Raw genomic sequence first — 23,417 nt, 5'->3', positions numbered from 1 at the left:
ATGAATCAACCACTGTGATATATTCATTCTTTAGAAAATACATTTAGGTATTCTACTTGTAAATTAGTTCATCCAAATGCACTGGAAGCAAATGTAGTTTCCATGCTTTCTTTTAACAGAAATACCAAAAATTAGCAAATTACGGCTAAGAAGGTAGTGAGTGAATATAAACATATCAAATATTATTTTAGAGAATTTTATTGGTAAGAGATACCATAGTTTCTCTATTTCCTTTTTATTTGTAGTGTATTATTGAAACTATTGTATCTATAGTTCCATCTTACATATATTAAAAACAATGTTTTAGAATCTATAAAGTTAGGATTTTATTTTGAAATTATTAAAAAAAAAATCAAATTTTTCTGATAAAAGCATTTTTACAACCTAGTCAGATACCTTAAAAAAATCTCAATTCTCAACTATATTTCTTTTCTTCCAATCTGTTTTGATAAAATATTAGACATGATGTTCAATTTTTGATGTTAATGACTGATATGGAAACAAACTATTTAATGCTGCGGATAATTTTTTTTGAATAGAAAGATAAAATTACATTCCAAAAATCTGGGGATCCCATTTTTTATCAAATAAATGCTATAATATTACTTGAGGAGAAAAATTATGATATTGGGCCAATATCACAAAACATAAGATAATTTATTTTGATTTCGGAACAGCAAAAGAAAGATATTCCTGCAACACACCAGATTTAAAAAATGCTGCTTCAGAATTAGCTTCCCCAATTTGAGGGAGTTAACATGACATATTATATATACATATACTTTAAAACCAATTTCTCTCAACTTGAAAATTGAAAAGCGAAGTACTAAATATTTGAATCAGGCAATCAAAATAGAAAATTACTAATAGAAATTTAAGAATTTAAGTCACAAATATATTAATATTTTGGAGTAAAATGGAACTCATTTTAAAATAATGAAATTTTCCATTGTTCTTTATACGGCTATTGCAGTAGTAATTGCTCAAAATCTTCCTCCATTTCTAAGGAATAGTATTGCAGTGTAATGTTTGTAATATAATACAGAGAAACTAACTGTTATTTTTCTTAATATTAAATACTTACATAAACTACTTGTGTTTTGAAATAAGAATTAAAAAATTATTTCTAATTTAGAAGTAAAAAACATTTTTTGCATATAATGTAAAATGCAGTTTATGTATTGCATCATAATTACAATATGAATTGATGATTATAATATAAGATGAATAGTTTACTTAAAGGAAAACTTTAAGTAAAATATTCCAATTAATAGGGTATAGAGAATTTTACACTGTCCCACTTTATTTTGCATATACCCCCACATTATTAATTATTTTAAAGGAACTAATGTTTTTTCTTTTAATTTTTTGGGCTTTACTTTTAATAACTTCTCCATGTCTTAGAATTAATAATAAAATCCGAAGATTCTACAGAAAAATATGACAAACAGCATTTCACTCAACATAAAAGTTAAAGCATTAACTTAAAAAATTAATTATTATCAGAAAAATGAAAATAAAGTTTTAAAATTAATATTTTAAAATAATTTCTAAACAATACACACAAAATAAAGTCATATTAAATTACCCACCACCTGGCAGTTTTTAACTAATTCAGACAAATATGGTCCTAAGTAATTATAAAAGCTATATTATTAGATATAAGGCCTGGATAATTTTCTTATCAAATAGACTAGGAACAAAACTAGTGATTTATTGAATCTAAAATAAAATAAAACTTGTTTTTCTGCTCTTTATAAAAAAAGGAGGAAAAAAATTTATTTAACAATGGAACTAAAAATTTGTAACTATTATTATTAGAAAAACAAAAATAATTTCATTGCAAAACCTTTTTACTTGCGAATTTTGAATAAAAATTTCAACACTCCATGAAATAGTTGTTAAGCAATAATAAAATAATTTACTCTCAAAAATACAGTGAAAAAAGAAAAAAAAAAAAAAGCATACATAAAGGAAAATAAAACATGTTGCAAAAGAGATAAGAAAAATGTCAATTAGAAAGAGCATATTTATGTCAAGAAAAATTGTATTCTAATTGTATTTACATAATGCACTTCAACTGTCACCAGCTAATTCAGTACATCATAGATAATTTTTTGTTTCATTTACTTAATTTAGCTTAACAATTAACCAAGATACAAAACAAATTATTTATTTATTTATTTACAACTTAAAAATTTCATTTTTTTCCATTCTTACCTTTAGAAAGATTACTCTTTTATTGTACTTTGTATATTCTATATCACATTTTATTATATGATTACAGTGTGCCATTATCTTTGCATCTTGATAATCAATATTTAAAAGGTATGAAAAATCTATAAGCAGGTATGCTTATACTTAAACATAAAGACTAATAAATTTGTTTATAATATAACAAAAAAAAAAAAGTCTACTCTGTTTTCAGATTACTGAAAAATACTGCTACACATGAAAAATTAAATTTTTAACATTATAATTGTTTTATTTCCTCTGTAATAAGAAAACAAAAATTCTTGCTTTGCTGTTTTTTAATGGGACTAATATTATTTATGAAAGGGAGAAAATTATGAAAAAATATTAAGTTTTTAGATATTCCGGATATGTACCTTATAGAGACCATTCTCCTCCAAGGAAACACTCAATCGAGTATATGTATCGGCAAGATTTGTGAGACTGCCACTTAGCTGTGGGCCATCGCCTTGCACCATTGATTCGCTTGCATGGATAAGGGCAGGTGTGCTTCGACATTCTTCTTGAGACGATATTGCTACATGAAACAGAAAACATTTATGCAAGTCAGATATGACATATACATAACATAATGATGACAGACATCATCAATATACATGTATATATAATCAGTCAAACAATATTATTGGATATGGAAATAAAAAAAAATAATTTTTATCATTCAGATAATTTTTTGTCACTGAAATCGTAAAAATTCCTCATAAATAAAATCATCTGCAAGTAATTCTAATACATAATGAATGAAACAGGCATATTTTTCTTGAAATGAGGACTGCAATATAAGAGTACTAAAATTTTATCACTTTATGTTTGAATTTAGATCACTAAGTGTAAAATCAACACAAGAAAAGCTACTGAAAACCATAATGTTTAGAAATTAACTAAGCTTCATGTCATACGGTTAAAAAAAAAATCAAAAACTTAAGAGGATAAAACATTAATTAAACATAGTAAAAAAATATACCACTCAGAATAGTATCAACTTTATGTTCCTTAAAATTTCTAAATGCAAAAACCTTGACTGATTCAATATGTCAACATAAAATAAGAGGAGATTTTTTCAAGGGGTTTTAATAATATAATGGAATCAACTAAAAGAAAATAGGAAGGAAACTTTCAAGTTTGATGACATTTGATTCATAATTCAGATGCAACATTAACAAACAATGTATTCACCAATATACATCTTTTATATAAAGTAACCATCATCATCAATTATGTACAGTTCCACATACCTTAAAAAGTACAATAAATATTTGCATCACTTTTATTCTGCTATCAAGCTTTAACAGAATAATCCAATAAAATTATATAAAATATATTTTCTCATGATAAATCAAATCAGGAAAAAAAAGGTAACACGCTTTGAAGGTTTCTCATGTTAAAAGTTCCAAAGCTAGTTAAGGATAAATTTATTTAATCAAATTGAAATTCAAGATTCATATACAAAAAACTGAAAATAAATTTCAATTTACTGAAGAATAGTTATACTACAAATTACTGATTTAAAATTTGTTTCATTACACAGTTGTATGCTTTCTTATATATACTATTGGATCATCAATGACCATATGAAAGGAAAAAGCATTTACTCTTAGCAACCTTTTCTGAAGAATAGGTACTTTTTCAGAGATTTTTCAACACAAATCAATTTACATTCATGCTACATGTGAAGGAAATCATTTAATCCATAAATCAAAGTATGTGAGAGTAAATTAATAATGTCAATAATTTATCAACAAATTTACTACAACTAAAGAAAATAAAACCTTCTCATTTCTGAAATGCAATCAAATTCAGAATTTCTATAAATACAAATAATAAATAGCCAGAAATAATTTTAAATAAATTGTAAACTTTCAATGCTTGAAAAAATAACTGCACATACAATTGATGAGGATTAGAGAATAACCTACAATCTACTGATCCCAGTTAACAAATCAAATTTTTTTAACTCTTGATATTTCACTAATTTCATTACATTTGTATTTCTTTTACATGGAGCTGAAATGTAAAAACTCAAATGCTTTTGAAATACTTGTAAAAAAGACTGGGAAAAAAGAAATTAAATGCTCATTTAGGTTTAAAATTAATCTTTAAAAAAAAACAAATCATTTTTGAAATAAAAAATACATAAAAAAGTTCAGCATAGAGATACAGAACAAGATATTATTAATACATAAGTAGATACAGAAATTAAAACAACCAATTGGGGTTAATGAAAGGGAAACTGAACAAATGCCTTCACTGCAGAGGTTACAAAAGTAAGCTGAGCAAACATGTTTAGCAAGCCTTACCTTCTAAGTTAAATTTAAAGCCCCATCTCTCAGCCTCCTGTTGGAGCCATGTTTTCTCCATTTCCAGTGAGGCTTTGCCTGAAACATAAGATGCAGTTGCAAAAGCCACAAACATTTATAAGCACACACAAGTTAATATATATATACATAGGATGTAGCAGTGAGATGGACGATTTTGCCACACTAAAAGTAATACATTATTTGACGAAAAAGAAAATGGGATTGGCCTCTCAGGATGATAAAAATTTATCATTTTTTGTCTTTTTTTTTTTTTTTTTTTCACTTATTGTATTGGGTGGAGTGACTAAATGAATGACTTGTTTCATATCTTTACAGCAGATCAATTGTCAATGGAACTAAGAAAGTGTAGAAGTCAGAATGACAACTGGAAGGACAAATGGTTCGATGTTTTGTTTTCTAAACATTCAATTAACTATAAGAATATAAAAATTAATGAATACTTTCTTAGGTATAAGTACAAATCAGTGTTAAATTGTAAATAATAGAGATGGAGAGAATCAACGAACTGAATTATTGCTTTAGTTTAACAAAAAAAGTTAAGATCATATAACTCCTATTTAATTTCATATTTTAGGTTCTTGTATCATCTATTGATGCAATCAATAATGGGGTAAATAACTCAGAAAAATAATTATAACAATACGGAAGATAGATGTAAGAATCGAATATAATAAACTTTGTTTGTGTAAAACTTTGTAAATGTTTATAAATTTACATTCATTTATACATTATATGTACACTATCAATACCAACTGCAAGCATAACATTCTTTTCTTAAATTTCTGCAAATAAATTTCTAACTAATGTGATGTTTTAAAATTAATTCATTTCACTGCAGCACCCTATACAAGCAGAAAAGTAGCAGTCATTTTTTAATCATTTTAGGCATATAAAAGTAAGTATAGAATTTCTGAAGCAGTTATTTATACAGGGAAAAGCAATTTTAGAATAATGCTGCTATATTTGAAGAATGGAAATTTCAGACATGACATGGATTCCTACATGACAAGGGGGGGAAAATGAACTTTAAAAGTAAAGAATCAGGTTAAACATAAAAACCAATTACAATACGTACGACTAAATGAACAGTAAAATAAATAAATTCATATAAAAAGTACTTGGGATCTTAATGCATAAAAGAAACTATGGTCTCAAAAATGATGAAATTTGATCCCAAAAATGCTGAAACTTTCACTTTCTACAGAAATTTCTATTATAAATTTATAATTTTGGAATGAAAAAATAAGGATACTGATTAATAAAAATTCAAAATTCACAAACTTAATAGAGTTTGGAGGCATTCCTGGTATGAAATAAATCCAATTTTAAAAGGGAAAAAAAAGTAACAAAAAATTACAGAATGCTTTTGAAATGGAGAAGCCTAAAGTACAACTGTAAGAAAAAATGATAAAACATTAACTCAAAGAAGGGTAAGCATATTCATTTAGAGAGGGGGAGGGGGAATGAAGCTTCATCATATTGATGACTTTTTTTTTACTGGCATAAATATATTTAAAAAAATTATGTAAAACTCAGTGAATATGTAATAAAATAATTTATACAAATTAGATTCCAGAAGAACAAAAGAGTGCTAAAATATTCACAGTATAAATCATTGTACATTAAACATTTCTTAAATGTTAGCAACTTATACGTAGAAAATTTGGAGGCAACTCATTAAAAAAAAAAAAAAAATGCACAACTTTGTTTATAGTTCAAATAGGATACAAAAATAAATAAATGAAAATGTCTAGAAGAGTCAAATTTACAAGGAATGTTTAAAGTAATACTGATGCAACTGCTGATAAATTTAATACTATCTGCAAAACATATCAATTATTACAATAATATTAATTAATTTCTTATTATTAATAATTTTAATTAATAATAAAAAATTAATTTATTTATTATTAATAATAATAAATTAAATCTCTTCTATCTCATACATTTTATTTTATTCTTTTTTAATCATTCATTTTATTATCAATAGCATTAAAATGTATAGTTATAAAAATGATAATGAGACATGCCACTAAATAATTTTAAATATTTATAAATGAAACATTGAAATAATTTCAAATTTATCCCAATAAAATCTTTTTTGGGTTGAAAGTAAAAAAAACTGAAGCAGTAAAAATAAAAATTTCTGGAATAAAATCACAAACATATAATTACAAAAATATAAACAGTAACTATAAGAGAAACTACAAACTACCAAAACATACAGTCATAATTACGCGAAACTAGAGACTCAGGAGGATAGCGAAATGCAAATATCCAGTTCTCTTCAACTTTAAATATTCTGCCAGTCATCCGGGCATAGTACTCATAGTTTTCTTTCCCAAATAAGTTGGTGACTCCAAAATTATCAATAAGGAACTTCATAATTCGTGTTGCCACCTAAAAAAATGAAAATTGGTAAATTTGTTTGCTTTATTTGTTGTTTGCTTTATTGCTTATTTGACAAACATGAAACAAAAAAGACTATCAAATAAATCTCTCTAATATTCCAACTTGTTTATAAAGCAGAAAATTTTTTTAAAAATAAAGGTGAAATTGTAAAAATTAAATATAATTAAAACAGTTCTGCTCTATATAATTGCAATTTCAAAATAAAGAATATAATAGTTAGATGACAGTTTTGAGAATTTCCTTAAGAATATAGTCACAACCAACTAAAAAAAACTTTGATTTCAAACTTGTTTATTTTTCATTTACAGTATACCTAAATCTATTATAACCGAAAGTTACCAATTCCCAATGTAATAAAAACATTTTAAAGGTCTTTGGACAGAAAGTTACAATAATTTGATAAAGTTATAATTTTTTTTTTCTTCTTTAAAATATTAAATTAAAAGTAATGCACTTCCTTTCATAATAAGGAAAGAAAATTAACATGTTTGAATTCAAAATTGTAACATCCTCTCAAACTTTAAAATACAATATTGAACTAATAAAAACTGATTAAAAAATAATACTCAAATACATAATATTCAACCAATAATATATGATTAAAAATTTAATGTTAAATTATGAAATATTCACTAAATAACTCCAGCAATCTGAATAGAATATTTCAAGTTTCAGAATTAGAAATTAACGATCTAGAGCCAGATTCCTTGTTCCAGTTATGTTCATAATATTGCAGAAGCTTAATTATCATGTGTTTTTCTTACTGATACAGAGTACTTAAGAGGTAAAATGACAAAAGTATGCCATAATGGTGATTAATGTCATATGCTCAGCATATATTAACTAGTGTCTCATATTTTTATTGAATGGTCAAAATATGCTTAGTGCAGTTTCTTCATCAATGCAAACATGATTTTTTTTTTTTTTTCAAAAACTGATGTTTTATTCAGTGCATAATATATTTTTTAATAAAATCACTATTTTTACACATATTATCTGGTGCAAGATGTCTAGAAAATTTGATAATCAATAATAATGCTTTATTGAAATAATAATGATTAATTGAAAACACAAATAGCGAAATGCAGCACAAGCTTACATAAAGAAAACACTTGCAAAAATCAACAACACAAACAAACAGAAAATTGTGATTAAACAACAGCAATAATACAGCTAGACAGCACATTCGAAAGAGATAATTCCCATTTGAGTGTATGCCTTTGGTTATAGCCTCCATAAAAGTATACAAAATATTCTAGAAGGATCCTAATTTTGGCTCCAAACAAGGATATCACACAAATTCTTCTACTTCATAAAAACTTTATTTTTGCCACCAAAGTTGCTATGGTTTGACATCCTTAAAAATACTTATTAATCTTTCCTGCTCATGGTAAGATTAACTGCATAGGGAAATAATATTACAGATTTGTTAAGATATAGAATGAACATGTTAAGTATTTCTATAAGTTATAAATTATTTTTCAATTTTCAAAGCATAGTTCCACTTTTAAGAAAATAAGAATTTGTATAATCTTAATATTATAGATAAAAAATATTTTTATTAATATATGTTCATTCCAAAACATTCCTCTATATAAAGAGAAAATATTTATGTCAAAGGGTTAAATTTCTGTAAAAATTAGATCAATTTAATTTATTAATTGTGATCTTCCATACATACTTTGCCTGTGTTAAACAACAGACTAACAATAAAAAAAGTTCAATGTCTAAAATTATGTAACCCTCTAGATGCTTATCTCACGATTTCAACGGGCTGGCAATCAGTCCATTTTCAATTACATTCTGCGTTTTTCACAGTTGAGAGTGTTTATTTTTAAAATTACAGATTTTTTTATATATCATTTTATCATCACATAACATATAGTATCAGTTCACATAGTTTAAAAAATATTTGATGATAGTGAAATGAAACAGAATCATCTTGCATCCATTGCTTTAAATCTATGGTTAATGTAACATAATTTCATGAGAGCTCTCTCTCTATCTGTCTATCCTCTAGATCAGTACAAATTTTGTTTTATGTACACAGGAAGACAACAAAGCATTAGGAATAAGTAAAGAAAATATTTTTTTTTTTATGGACCATTAATAAATGATCTTCATGTCATGCATTTCAATAATGACACATAGAGAAAAATCTTTACTTTCCTGAACATTCTAGGCAACTACAAAGAAGAAAACAATTTTGATTTACTTAACAACAAGCTTAACAGCTTCAGAGACCTTGACCAAAATAAGAGCATTAAGGTTCATTATTCTCACAGCCATTTAAATTCTTTTCTAAAAAATCTTAACAATACTAATGAATGATTTCAACAGAACAAAAATACAAAGAAGGATTATACTAAAGGATGATGAGGCAGGTCTGATACTTATATAATGACGGATACTATTGGAATCAGTAAGTAAACTGCTTAAATATTCAAGAATGTCAAACAAAAATAGCTTTCGTTTTTCTTTTATTTTTACTTTCTTCTGATTCCTAATTTTTAATTAAGCTAATGTGGAATCCTAGATGTGTTGCTGTATTTCTTTCAAATCAAATTGTTTTACATAATTTATAAAGAAAAAGGGTTTTTAATTTGACTATTATATCCAAGCCTAATTTAATTAAGTAGTTTAAATATTATTCTCATATTTTACAGTCAAGAATTGATAGGCAAAACTTATATATTTGTTTTTAGCACAGAAGCTTAAATATTTGTTTTATTTTAAATCAGTTGAAAAAACTTCAGACCCATAATGTGTGTAGGCCTGTGTAATAGTTAACTTTCCTGATTTTAAAAACTAAAATTGGGAAGAAACACAAAGAATTCATAGTTGATTATCAATTATATACAATCTATTATCCATTTTAAAATAAAAAAAGTTCAACTTATTTTTCACTCAGTAATCCTACTAAGTACATAAAGTCTTACATCTCATAAAATTGAAATAAAGAAAAAAATATGAGACACCAATCATTTCAAATACAGTCCTATCTGACATACTTACCATATGAAGGAATGTAATTATGCAAGATATTCGGGATTATAGAGTATTTTTTATAATATAAAGTGTTTAAATTTTAAATTATAATTCTTTGCTAATACTTTAAAAACCTCTTATTTGTCTAATCTTCACCCTTATTACTCTTATTTGTTTTAACAATCTTTTTTGAAATAATATATATTTCATTCAAAAATACAGTGATAAATACTGAAAAATCAAAATATTTTTAAAAACACACAAAACACTTGTGTTATGGAACTTGAATTCATCAATTTCATTATAACATTTATACATAATCTTTCAAGTTGTAATAAAATTAGAACAATTAATCACAAAAATGTTATTGTTTTTATTAAAAAATAATCAAAGTGATGCAAAATGAATACACAATGAAGAAACTCAATCAAAACAAAAAAGAATACAGTCTCCACAGATCCTTTACACAAAAACACATGCACATATTTTACTTCACAGACATCTCATGCAGTCTACATTCAAGGAATTCAATGAGTTTAATTCAAACAAAAATACTCAATAATTAAACAATTTGATTTTTTTTTCTTCAGATGTGCATCAAGCAATTTAGCAAAACTAAACAAGTGATGCCACAAAATTTCACACAAGCTCTAAGACAACACTATTTTCAGGCGAAAGATTAAATAAGGAACTGCAAAAATTAAGATAAACTGGGCCAAGGAACAGGTGTTGCCAAGAGGAATAAACTTACCGATATCTGAGCCTTAAAGCAGAAAAGGCAAGTAAGCAAAGGAAGAGAAAATCAAAAACAGTGAGCATTAGTACAAAGCTCACTGACATATTAGAGAGCAGTTTTTATCATATAAAAATAAGATGCACACTTAATAATATTTTGTTTATCAAACAGAATATTGTTCCTTCTTTTAAATATTTAACAGCATATTTTTAAGCTATGGTTCACAATATTTAAGATAAAACTGGTAGTTGCATTAGCAAAAAAATCCTAAAATACTTACCAACATTAAATATTATATTATACTATATATATTAATAAATCAAGTGGCATGCTCTACATCATGTTAAAATCAAATTAAAAATACAAAATCATATTAAAATAAAAACATTACATAATTAAACTTTGCAATTTTATTTTTTACTTATTTTAAAAAAAGATATTCTGTATAGTAACTAATAATATTTAGTTTGAGACATTGGATTCATTTTATCATTAAAGTGTCATCAATAGTTTTATTATTATTATTTGTTTATAAGAATGCAATCGCACTGACTAACAACAATTTGACTGTCACTTGCATTTCGAAATTCTGATGATAAACAATAAGTAATAGTGATTTATGAAAATATAATAAAAGAGCTGCTAGATTCAGTACACTTAGAAATTTTATATCAAACTTATTATCATATTCAACAGTAAATTTAGTTCCATGACAAGTCTAGCTTGTCATTGTGTTGTGGGACATGAAAAATCAATGACAAGCTATGCTCGCCTTTTTACCGGAAGGGGTTAATGAGAAATCTATTCAGAATGTAACTTAAGTTTTACTTCTAAATGCACAGTATTAAATACGGAAAGATATTTGATGATTGCATAAAATTTAACTGAAATGATTATTTAACTAAGAGAAAAGTAGGCAAAATACGAATTGTTGTATGTAGTTTCTTTTATCAAATGGAAAAAGGCGCATGAATAACTTAAACATCACTTTCTATTAAATAGAAATTAATTTCCACAGTAAAATTTAAAATCACAAACACTGACCATTTTAAGATACATTGGTATCGTAATCAACAATCTAAATTTAACTGTATTCTGAATTTACTTTCAATATTTAAATCTAAATAAAACAAGTTCTAGGGAGGGGAAAAAAAGTTTTTTTTTATTAATCTTAATTGCTGGAAATAAAATAGGTTTGATTACTTTTCTAGCACATTTAAATTTTCTAATTAACTTGCTGTTATATTAAAAACATGCAAAATAAAGAAAAAATTATTTGTTTAGATTACAAACTTGGAATATCAAAAAAAATATTTTTATAAAGCAAAGATATTGCAAAATGAAATGGATATCTGAAATTTATTTCATATTCAAAATCATAATTACGCTATATATATATATATATATATATATATATATATATATATATATATATATATATATATATATATATATATATTATGTAGAACTTAACAAATCTAAACTAAATTAAACTAAACCTATGACATAAATTTTTCTTTGATTTAAAGAATAATAAACAATAAATTTGAGAATAAAAGGTTTTGGGAAGGATAAAGCAAGGGGATAAGGAGAAAATTAAAGTGTGATGAAATCGTGATGACTGTGTGATGAAATCATAGGTTTTTATTCAAATTTAAAGAGGAACTGTAAACATACCATTATAACATTTCTATATTGTTATAAGCAAAGCTAATGCCATAATAATATTAATAATTCATTTGCAAAGTCTGATATGTAAGAACTAAATTTTAATAAACTAAAAATGAATAAAATTCATTAAAATTCAACTAAAATGCATTCTTTAAAAATTGTTTCGTTAGTTGAATATGAAAATTGTATGACAAAGTATGCTTTTTAATCAAAATGTTAAATGGAATTAAAACATTAATTTTAATCATTCATATTTTATATTTAATAAAAGGATATATTTAAGAGAAAGATACTACAAAATGGATACAGAAAACATGTTTACAATTTAAATAAAGTATTATAAAAGACAATACTATTTACAAGTTTTAAGCCAATTAACAGAAGAGAATACTTAAAAATTTAAAATAAATCATGAATGAACACAGTTAAACAAATGCAGAACTATCAATAATTAACAGAAATAACACATTTAGAGAATAGTTTTAAAAGCAGAAAAAAGCTATTAATCTGTTAATTGGGTATGACAAAACATTTTCAATGTGGAACAAGTTGATTATAAATTAATCACCCCTTAACAAGTTAAACAGCTACTGAGCAACAGAAAAGGGAAGAGGAGTAAACAGTACAAATATTTGAAAACATATCAAAGCAGATATTGTATTGAAAACGAAATCTCAAAAAGTAATTTTAAAAATCTATATACTGCAGCATAAATAATGTTAAATGGTTAGATAAAGAAAGACATACAAAACTTGGTTCATAAAAAAAAATCCCGAGAAATATTAGAATTTATTATAAATAAGTAAAGTTTAAAATATGTATAATGTAAAAAAATAATATATTTTTATTTGGTAAATCAAAGAATAACTCACCTTAAATCTAACAACATCTTCCATTCTAGCCATTTTACCATCACTGACACATGACTGAAAGAAACTGGGAGCCACACTGACTCCTATGGCTTCCGATGTCATGCCAGTTTGGGCTTTCTGTGCGCAGTTGGAAATGGCACGGAATGTACCGAACAAGAGCACCAAAAGGTGTTGAGCAACAACAGGAAGGGAGGTTATGAGCCTAAAAAATACAGGAAAAAACTGCATTAATAATCAATAAAATTATTATAAACTACTAAAATTTTTAAACTTCATATTTCCTCTTTGAACATTTTTAAAGATAAACAAAAGTTTAAGAAACATAATTACTTGTAGACATAGAATTACTTAATTGAAAAATCATTTTAACCATAACTGAGCTAAGAAACTAATCCTTTTAAATTTAATATAGTTTGATCCACCAAATAGAACTACAAGGGAATATCCGATTAACTTTTAATTGCCCATGTTAGTTTAAATACTAACATAAGAATGAATATTTAACATGCAAAATGTCTTAAATATACAATTCTATATCTCCAAATTTGATGAACATAAATTTCAGATTTTTATATTGTTATGAATACTGTATATAAAGCTGGTAACGATTTTTTTTATTAAAAAAAAAGAGTGCAAATATTTATAAATAATTTTTTTCCTCTCTTAAAAAGTTGATATAATGTGACTTATATTCATTTGAATCTAAGTTATAGAACTAACACTTAAAAAGTTAAATGACTTTTTATTCAAACAGACTTTGAAAATGTGCCTATATTACCAACAGGAAAAGTATACATATTAGCAATAATGTATACTTTTATAACCCCATAATATATACTTATCATAATCCCATATCTAGTGAATCCATTCATAAGATCTAAGCATTTTGAATTTCCAGTTTGCTTTAGTCCATGCAATATTTTTAAAACATCATCATTACAAAAATATATATATATTCCTAATAATATTCTTTTTTTTTACCTTAATCACTAAGAAATCTCAAATAATTAATCATCTCATTTCATATTTTTTTCCATTTTTTCCTGATTTTTTTAGTTAGATAAAAACTAGGAAACAACTGAAATAAAATGCTTCAAATCTTCTGATTGAATAAAATAATAAAAAAAGATAAAACAAGGGAAATATTTTTCTTCACAACAGATATTGTTTACTTTTTTCTCTACTACACTCAATGATTCAGCAAATCTTTCGTGTGTGTGCGTAAGCGTGTGTGTGTGTGTGATTGAAGTTCAAGGAATACATCAGATAAATTTCACTTTTTTAAAGCAATCAGTTTTTTATCTTTTTTCAAGCAAGCAATAATAATAATAATAAATGTGTGTCTCTATTGTGTACACTCACACACACATATATATTTAATTTGTTTGTTTTTCATAAGGAATTCAATTAACACGAAGAATAAAACTGAACCACAAGCTAATGATCAAAAACACTGATTTGGATTATCTCATATCTACATGTAATGAACCAAACAAAATGTATACTAAACATCATCTTTTGGGCATTAATTTTAATATTAGTTTATAAATTGATATAAAAAATTGATAATAATCATGTTCTGATTTCAAAATATAAAATTGCAACTTAGGCGAAATCACAATATAAATCATATTATTGTAAATTTCAAAGATACATAAAAACAAACATAAAAAAATTATTACTTATTTTCAAAAATAAAGAATAAAATAATAATGAAAATATATCAAAAATAATTTTAAAATAACATCTGAAGACATAAATTGCCCAATTCTTCTGTTTACATATAGTCATAGATGCACACACATATTTCATTTACTTTTTTAATTTTATTTAACAGTTAATCATTTCACATTTCCAACACTCTTCGTATGAGCAAAATTACACAATTTTCCAAATGATTGCCAAATTCCTATTCACAAATAGGAATATCAAATTCTGTTCAGAAAACTGATTAATTTATGCAAAAAAAAAAACAATATTTATTATATAAAAAAAATAAACTGTCATAAAAATATTTTTAATGTTGTAACCTAAAACTTGGTTTAAAATAAAATATTTCTGAATTGTTATATGATGAGTGAAATTTTCTAAATTCAATATTTAATTCACTATGATAAATTATATTACCTATGAATTCTATCTCTCTTTTCTTCTAGCCCATCAGCATCTATGATATCAAACAAAGCTTCTTCATTTTCTGGTCCAAAAATTCCACCAGGTAATTTTCTCAAAAATTTCTGAAATTCAAAATATATTATTACAAGATGAATTATTTGACATACATCAAAAACAATATTGTAAAAATGAATTAACCTTTGGTGAATACATATTTAATGGTGTTTTTTGGGGGGAGGGAAAAGAATAGATAGTTATTTACAAATTGCATTTTTATTTCTTCATGATTATGGAAAAATGTTAATTTTTAAGAAATCTTTACAAAGTTTGTAAGAATCATGACTAGATTGTTCTGACACAGACCAAATAATAATACAGAAAATACAAAAAAAAAAAGACTGTATGAAAGTTTTTACTATTCCCCCCACACTTTTCTCTGGTCCCAGTAATAGCTGTTAGGAAGAATGCAAACTCGTTTAAATTTAAATGAAAATGTGAACATTTTTTGAATAATGGTGATGGAAGTTGGATGGACCATTAAAATACTGAACATCTCCTTCATAATTAAAAGCAAAAAATAAATAATTGCCATAAATAAATTACTAATGCAAGCAAATTAATCAGAGCCAAACTTCTTATTAACTTTGACTTTTAGTCATATGAATTCTATAAGTACATTTAATTTCCACTGTTAAATATTTTATCTTAGATTCACAAATTATGATATGCCATTATTACACTTCAAAGCTGATAAGAATATAACACATTTCTATTATTCATCATTTAAAAAATGTTCACTTCAAAATATAAAGAAACATTTTTAACATTCGAAATGCATTCCTATATTTACTAAATTGATGTAAGAATAGAGACATATTTCAAATAAAGGCAGTTTTCTGCCATTTCTTCACTTCTAGCAATGCTATCCAAGAAAAATCTTTGTAAAACAATTTTTCTGCTATAAAATTCTTGCTTAAATAATGTTTTATTTCTGATAGCTAAAAATATATGTCAATCAAGTAAAATCTTATTTTAAGTAATTAATGATAAAATATTCTTAAATTGAAAACAGTTTTATCAAATAGCTATATATTTCAACAAAAATAAAGAGTGTGAACATGAAATTTACATTAACATTAGTGTAAATTAAATTTCAATTCACAGCTTGTCATTACTAAATTATTATTTTTTTTTTTTTTTAGTTTTCAAACAACAAGAAAAAAAATCTAGAACAAAAAAAATCACAATTTTATAATTTCTAAACTATAAAGTAACTTCTTTATGCAAAACAGTTGAATTTCGATATAAAACAATATATTTTACCTTTAAAACGGATGCTATTGTATAAACTGAAAAATTATCTATATTGACTAGACGACCATGCTGGAGAAAATGAATTAATTTCTTCATATTTCCTTGATGTCCAGGTGCCCGGAATACATCTTTTTTGTATGGACCCTCTTTATTAAGTTTAAGAATAAGGATCTGGAGGGAAAAATAAAGCATTCTCATTTAGATAGATTTAGATACATATTATGAATTATTATTATATACATACACACTTAAAATACAATACTAAATATCAAGATACATACTAATAATGGTCCAGGTATATCATGTTTACAGACTTGATCAAGAGGAACTCCAAATTTAACTCTAAAAAGAACAGAAATTTCTTGTTTATAGAAAAGTCCCATTCATTAATAGTCCAAAGATAAGAATTAAATACATATATAATCAACACAAATTAAATTAGAATTATTAAAATGATATACTAAATTCTTAATTTTAAAAAAATCCATGATTGCATTTAAATGGATTTGATTAGTGTAAATTAAAAATGTGGATTTACTGACATGCAATTCAAAAGTTAAACTTAATTACATGCTTAAAAAAAAAATTCTAAATAATTACACAAGTAGATATGTGATTCTTATTTTTAAAAATTACAGAAAAATATTAAATGTTTCCCATTAAGTTTATCACACACAAATAATATTCAAAAACCAGTTATCAAAGGAATATAAAAACAATTATCATAGACATTGGATATATTTTTTTAACTAACTTCGATAAAGAAGTTTTTCAATCATTTCATTTGTCATGGTTTCAATTTTTTTTTTTTTACATATTTCTAATAAGCAACATGCTAATTATATATATATATATATATATAAATCAAGAATTTTTAGTATGACAGCAAAACAACTGGAACATTCATATCATGGATGAAATCTTATAAATTCTTTTTATGACAATTTATTAGTTATCTTATTGTATAATTCAACTTCATTACATGTGAAATCATTTAGTACATGCATATATATTTCGTGTGAATATAAAAATTTTATTTTATATATATGTTTACTGCTTTATTTCGGGTATTTCAATTTATTTCTTGATATTTTAATAAAGTTATTGCTTTGGGATTACTAACATTTAAATGTTGATTATTTCACATTTTTGCTTTAACTATATTCATGACTAGTAAACCAGGTAATCGCAACAGGTGGCTAATAATACAATCAATTACACATTATATTACTGTTGAATCAAAACATTATTCATTATCATTGTGGCATTAAAAATAATAAATAAAAGCACCTACTTTTCCATGCGAGTAGGGTATGGGACAGGTGTATGTCCACAAGCTGTGACCACATTGCTTATTGTAGCAGCTCCACGATGCATTCTTTGAGCCCAGCCAGACATCGTAAGGGCTCTAGCATCGGACGCCTCCCTTACTAACCACCTAAAATAAATGTTATCCATTATATACCCGATTACTTTTACAAAGGTCTTTATATATATATGTGTGTCAATAAAATATTTTGCAACATGAAAAAAATTTTAAATGCTAGTTTTTACATCAAACTTTGAGACAAAAAGTGCATTATATATTTATTACTAAATGGAATATTTTAAAAATTAATCCTTTTAAAGAAATTAACTAAAAAAAATCTAAATTTTCCTTAAATCATAAACTATTTGAAGTATGTTTTTGTATCACAAATAAATTGAAAAATAAAAACTCATAACTTTGACTCTGTACAAAGCATAATTACATATTTTAATTTAAAATATTAGCATCTATATATTTTCATCAACAAATCAAATTTTAAGATGAACCAAAGATCATCTATAACTTTTACATTACACATATCTTCATGAAACTGCTGTTTGCATATTTTATAATTATTACATTTGTTCAATCAGAAACCAATTAACATTTCAAGAGAATTCAGATTCACTTCTGGAAAATTTACCTAAGTATATGATGCAATATAGTATGCAAATTGAACCACTGCATGACTGACAATATATGTCCAGTGCCAAGATATACACATTCATCTTCTTATTAGTTGGGATAAGATATTTATATGCTTTGGAAGAAAAACATTATTCTTAAAGTCTTTTTTTATGAATTAATCACAGATAGAAAAAAAAAAAGGGGGGGGGCTTGCATATCTGGTCCTGGGATGAAAAAAAGTGGCAAGCAAATTTTCAAATGTTTTCTGCTATCATCTGTATGGAACAAATTTCTAGATTTTATGACAAATGTTATAGTAAAAAAAAAAAAAAAAAAAAAAAAAAAAGAGGGAAATTAGGAGAAATTGAAAAGATAATAATCAGAAGAATTTAAGCCCTATTATTTTCACAACAGTTTTAAGCTATAATGGCATAGTTTCTAACAGAGAAACTTCAAATTACTAAAAAATAATGTTATAAGTCCACTAATTATTCTTAAACAACAATTTTTGGCAGATGTAATAACAATGGCATCTGTGATGTTTTTCAATATTAAAAATTGCAAAAGTTTATAATATTGGGATTATGAAAATTTGACTATTCATCCTCAAAAGAAAAGAAAAGGTTAAAAAAACTTGTATTTTACTGCAAAGGAGCAACAAATTAAATGTACAATAGAAAAAATTCTTCTGTATACGGAATGAGCAACTGTAACAGAATTTTGAAGTATTCATAAATTATGTCTTTGATAGAAAAAAAATATATACAATCATAAAATCACAGCAGATGAAAGATACTGCAGTCATAAATTGTAAGAAAAAAAAATGTATAATTAGTCATTTTTTACAATATTTAAAAATGTGTAGGATTTTCATTCTAAGTTTATAATAAAAAAATCAAAAGACATTTTTTTAGTCCAGTTTCTTATAAAATGTATGACAACTGTTATATATTAATTTAAGATGCTATATTTTCTGAAGTATTCATTTCTTAGAAACTGCATGGAAAACCCACCACTTGGATAAAAAGATTAACAATTAGCTTTGCACAAGATATGTCACTCTCATAAAGTATTCAGATAATTTCTCTCTGTGTATATTATATATATATATATATATATATTAATGCCATTTTTTTTTTTTTTTTTTTTTTTTTTTGATTACAGTTGAGAAGCAAACACAAATTCAAATAAACCTCCTAAAACCTTTTGGTGTAAAAAAATCATTTTACTACTACAAACTGATTAATAAATTTTACTACTTTACTACATGAATATCCTGCTTAAAAAGAACAAAATCAAAAATATAACCAAATCCAAAATAATAATTTTTTAAAAGTATAATAAATATATACTTTTTAAATAATTTTCTATTTGATTCACAGCTCATTATAAATATTTTAAAATTCTGAAAACGTTTCCCCCCTCCCCTTAATTTACAGCCAGATACAAGCAGATTTAAAGTCATCATGGAATAAAAATTTATTACATCATTTGGTTAAGTTTCTAAAAATATTAAATATATAAATTTCCATTGAGAACAGTGTACAATTTTATTATAACAGTGTACAATATTTTAAAAAACAATATATCATGTTTATAAATACCAAATAAGTTAAATAAAACTGGGATGACAAAGATAAATCCTATTAATTAGTTAGAATGTGAAATAAACTTTTTGGTCTATTTATCTGTCTGCAATTAAAAGAAAATGCAAAATGGAAAAATCAAATAATAAATAAAAAAATTATATTTCTTAATATACTAACTGTTACTAAATAAAATTGGAAAAACAAAAACTGCTTGTTAAATTAAAATAAATCATGGAACTAAATGGTAATTTGAAGAACAAGTAAACTGAAAAGGTAAATTAACTTTCCATTTTAACAGTAAAGAATAGTATTTCATAATTCTCAACTGCAGTTGAATGACTGATGATAACTGAGCTAATAATTTCCAAACAATGTACCTATCCATCGTAAGAAAATTTATGACTCTACAATTTTTTTCCCCCATAAATATATGGAAAATTTAATGTAAATTGGATTTATAAATGATCTTGGATTCAAATAACAAAATTCACAATGGAATGGAAAATTGAAAATAGTATACTTAAATTTTTAAAAATTAGACTGATTTTAATTTTAATAACAAAAAGAATGTAATGAAAATTGCAAATTAATGTTTACATTTTATAACATTTGTAACTGAAAAAAATATTGTTGATCTTATCTTATAATATCTGCTATATTTCTAGACATAATAAATATTCAATAATTTTTTTTTCCTGCTAATAACAAATTTTAAGAAAGAAAAAAAAACTATGTTTTTCATTAAAATTAATTTTAGGCAGTTAAAATTTTTTTTAAATATCTTCTAGTATTAAAAAAATAAGAATATTTGTGTGCCAGTGCTCAAGACACTCTATTTTGCCTACAGCTACAAAATTTAACATACTTTAGAATAAAAAAATACCTTAGAGCATCTAAAAAAAATTTTAATTAAAAAAATAAGCAATTTTTTTTTTTTTTTTTTTTTGCAAAAACTTTTTAAAAATTTTACACAAAAATTATTTTTACATCATTTATTTGAAAAAGTAATCTTTTTAATGATGCTAATTTACTGTCATACTTTTAGCATAATTTTCAATAATAGGTTGTATTGAAATTCAAATTATTTTCAATGTATCATCAAATTTTTGTTCAGATGATTTTCTTCCATCAATAAATGTAAAGAAAAGAAAATTTTGTTTCATATCTGCATGATGAATAAGAAACTGTTCTATAAAAGATGAACCTGACAATTAGGTTTTCATTAACTTTATATAAAAAAATTGTTAGAAGATTCATTAATTTTATACCGAAAAAGCCACAATAAATAAAACAGGTGTAAGATTCCAAGACACAAAGCTTTGATGCCTATCATAATTTGGTTCTTACAAATATTTTAGTTAGAGAATCACAAACATCATACACAACCAATATTCCTGATGTAAAATCCGAAATGACTAATACAGAAATAAATTACTTCAGGTACATATTCATGAATTTTTATTAGTTAATGCACTTCCAGTTGTCAAATTCTAAGCAATTTTGATGTTTGTTAAAAATATCTACAAATCATTAGGTCTTAATAGTGTTAAATCTTAATATTGAATTCAACAAGTAATTGTTAAAAAATCTCAAATCCAGCTGCAATATTGAAAGAAAACAGGAGACATAAATTTCAGCAATGTTTTGAATTCTGGTGAATTTTAATTATTTTATAAAATAATTTATGATTATTAAATATAAGAAATAACGTGTGCAATAAATTTAACACTTAAAATATATAACCATATAACAATTTTTTTTATCCTGTGATAAAATAAACAGATAGTATGTTATAGACGTATATTTTTATACACAATGAAAAAAATAGTAACCTAAAACTTATCACAAACTATAAGAATTGAAGGACATTGAAATTGAAAAAAAAATAATCTAATGTGTAATACACAAAAATAGGTAACTCATTTCAAAATAATATAAAATAAGTTATTAAAAAAGTATAAATCATGTCTATAACTTTATATATTTATATAAATACATATATGAAACTTTACACAGATATATGTATGGACACGATTTTGTAAGAATTCCATTAAGAATAGTTGTGCATTATGAAAATCTACCAAGGCTAGAGAATTTTACATAATAATAACTTCAATTATCAATAAATATATTATGCAGCTAGGAGTTTCATTAATGAGAGATACTAATGCCTACATAATATCCTCAAAACTGGAAAACATATGTGTGAATAAACAATCTGGTATATTTTCAATTAATGATAAATTTTTTCAAAGATTAAAATCTGAACATTTCAAATTCAACAATGCGATAAACTTTAAAATTGAAGTACATCTAATTAAAATTAAGCCAATGGCATGACAATGCATTGCAGCCCCGAATTTTTAAAAAGAAAAAAAGATTTAAATTTTTTTAAAAAAAAGAATAGTACCGAAAACCTATACGGAGAGATCCAAATGTCCACACAGTCCTTAAAAAATTTAACAGAAGACGTAGAGAAATTAAAGGAATATCAGGAGAAAGGCAAATAGTTCCATCCCCAAAATACACACTTCACATATGGGATCTCTACATTATTTGCACAAGATACCATTACTTCAAACACGTGCACCTGAAATTTTGCTGATATTCACACGGTAACAGATAAATATTAATCACAGTATATATTATCTACGTATGCAAGTATAAACTGGAAAAAGTAGATCACGATCTCAATATTCAGAGAATAATAATTTTATGAAGCTATAGTGTATTTGCTTTTTATCCACAGGTTTATATACTGTTTTTCTGATATTAATGCAATGAATAATAAAAAAACAGACTGACTTGTCAAATTGTTATGAGTTTTTCTTTGGTAACACAATCCGAATCCATACACCCATTCCCGAAATGTCACATTTTTTGTTGCCATTACTGAGATTCAAGTAAATTTTGCGCATATCTGCAGTGGACAATGTGCAATATTTATGCCATGAAATTTAAACTATGAAATCTCTATTAGACAATAAAAAAAAAAGAAAACGTTCAAAAGTACATAGCCTTTTAAATTTATATAGAATAGATAGAAAATTTATTTATTGGGAAGAATCCCAAGAACTTTTCCAAAATTGTCAAATATTATACCTACTTATTAGTTACGTTGAAGTTTCATGGTGGTTAGAGAAAATAATAATGATGAGAAAAGAGGTGGGCAGATTTTTTTTCTAATCTCCTAGAGTTATTTATATCTCTATA

At 24.8% G+C, this 23,417-nt stretch overlaps 1 protein-coding gene across 5 annotated transcripts in view; it reads right to left on the bottom strand.

Annotated features, from left to right (window-relative positions):
• The window catches only part of LOC129988204 (uncharacterized), a 28,820-nt gene extending 5,735 nt beyond the window's left edge, over positions 1-23,085 (bottom strand). The window contains exons 1-10 of one of the 5 annotated variants that reach the window (XM_056096365.1): positions 23,010-23,085; positions 17,974-18,117; positions 16,961-17,021; positions 16,689-16,850; positions 15,378-15,487; positions 13,251-13,452; positions 10,723-10,734; positions 6,797-6,971; positions 4,551-4,628; positions 2,610-2,770 (exon numbers count right to left, since the gene is read on the bottom strand). In XM_056096365.1, the coding sequence (XP_055952340.1) occupies positions 2,610-2,770; positions 4,551-4,628; positions 6,797-6,971; positions 10,723-10,734; positions 13,251-13,452; positions 15,378-15,487; positions 16,689-16,850; positions 16,961-17,021; positions 17,974-18,077 (1,065 nt within the window). In that variant the 5' untranslated portion in view covers positions 18,078-18,117; positions 23,010-23,085. Of the gene's footprint in view, positions 1-2,609; positions 2,771-4,550; positions 4,629-6,796; positions 6,972-10,722; positions 10,735-13,250; positions 13,453-15,377; positions 15,488-16,688; positions 16,851-16,960; positions 17,022-17,973; positions 18,118-22,614; positions 22,980-23,009 lie in introns of those variants that run through there. The other 4 variants (XM_056096364.1, XM_056096368.1, XM_056096367.1 and 1 more) reach the window with 4 other exon arrangements.
• Between the last annotated feature and the right edge of the window lie 332 nt (positions 23,086-23,417).

Source organism: Argiope bruennichi, chromosome 10 (assembly GCF_947563725.1).
Source record: "Argiope bruennichi chromosome 10, qqArgBrue1.1, whole genome shotgun sequence".
Taxonomy (NCBI): domain Eukaryota; kingdom Metazoa; phylum Arthropoda; class Arachnida; order Araneae; family Araneidae; genus Argiope; species Argiope bruennichi.
The sequence above is the reverse complement of the archived record's forward strand: the minus strand, read 5'-3'. Positions and strand labels throughout refer to the sequence as shown.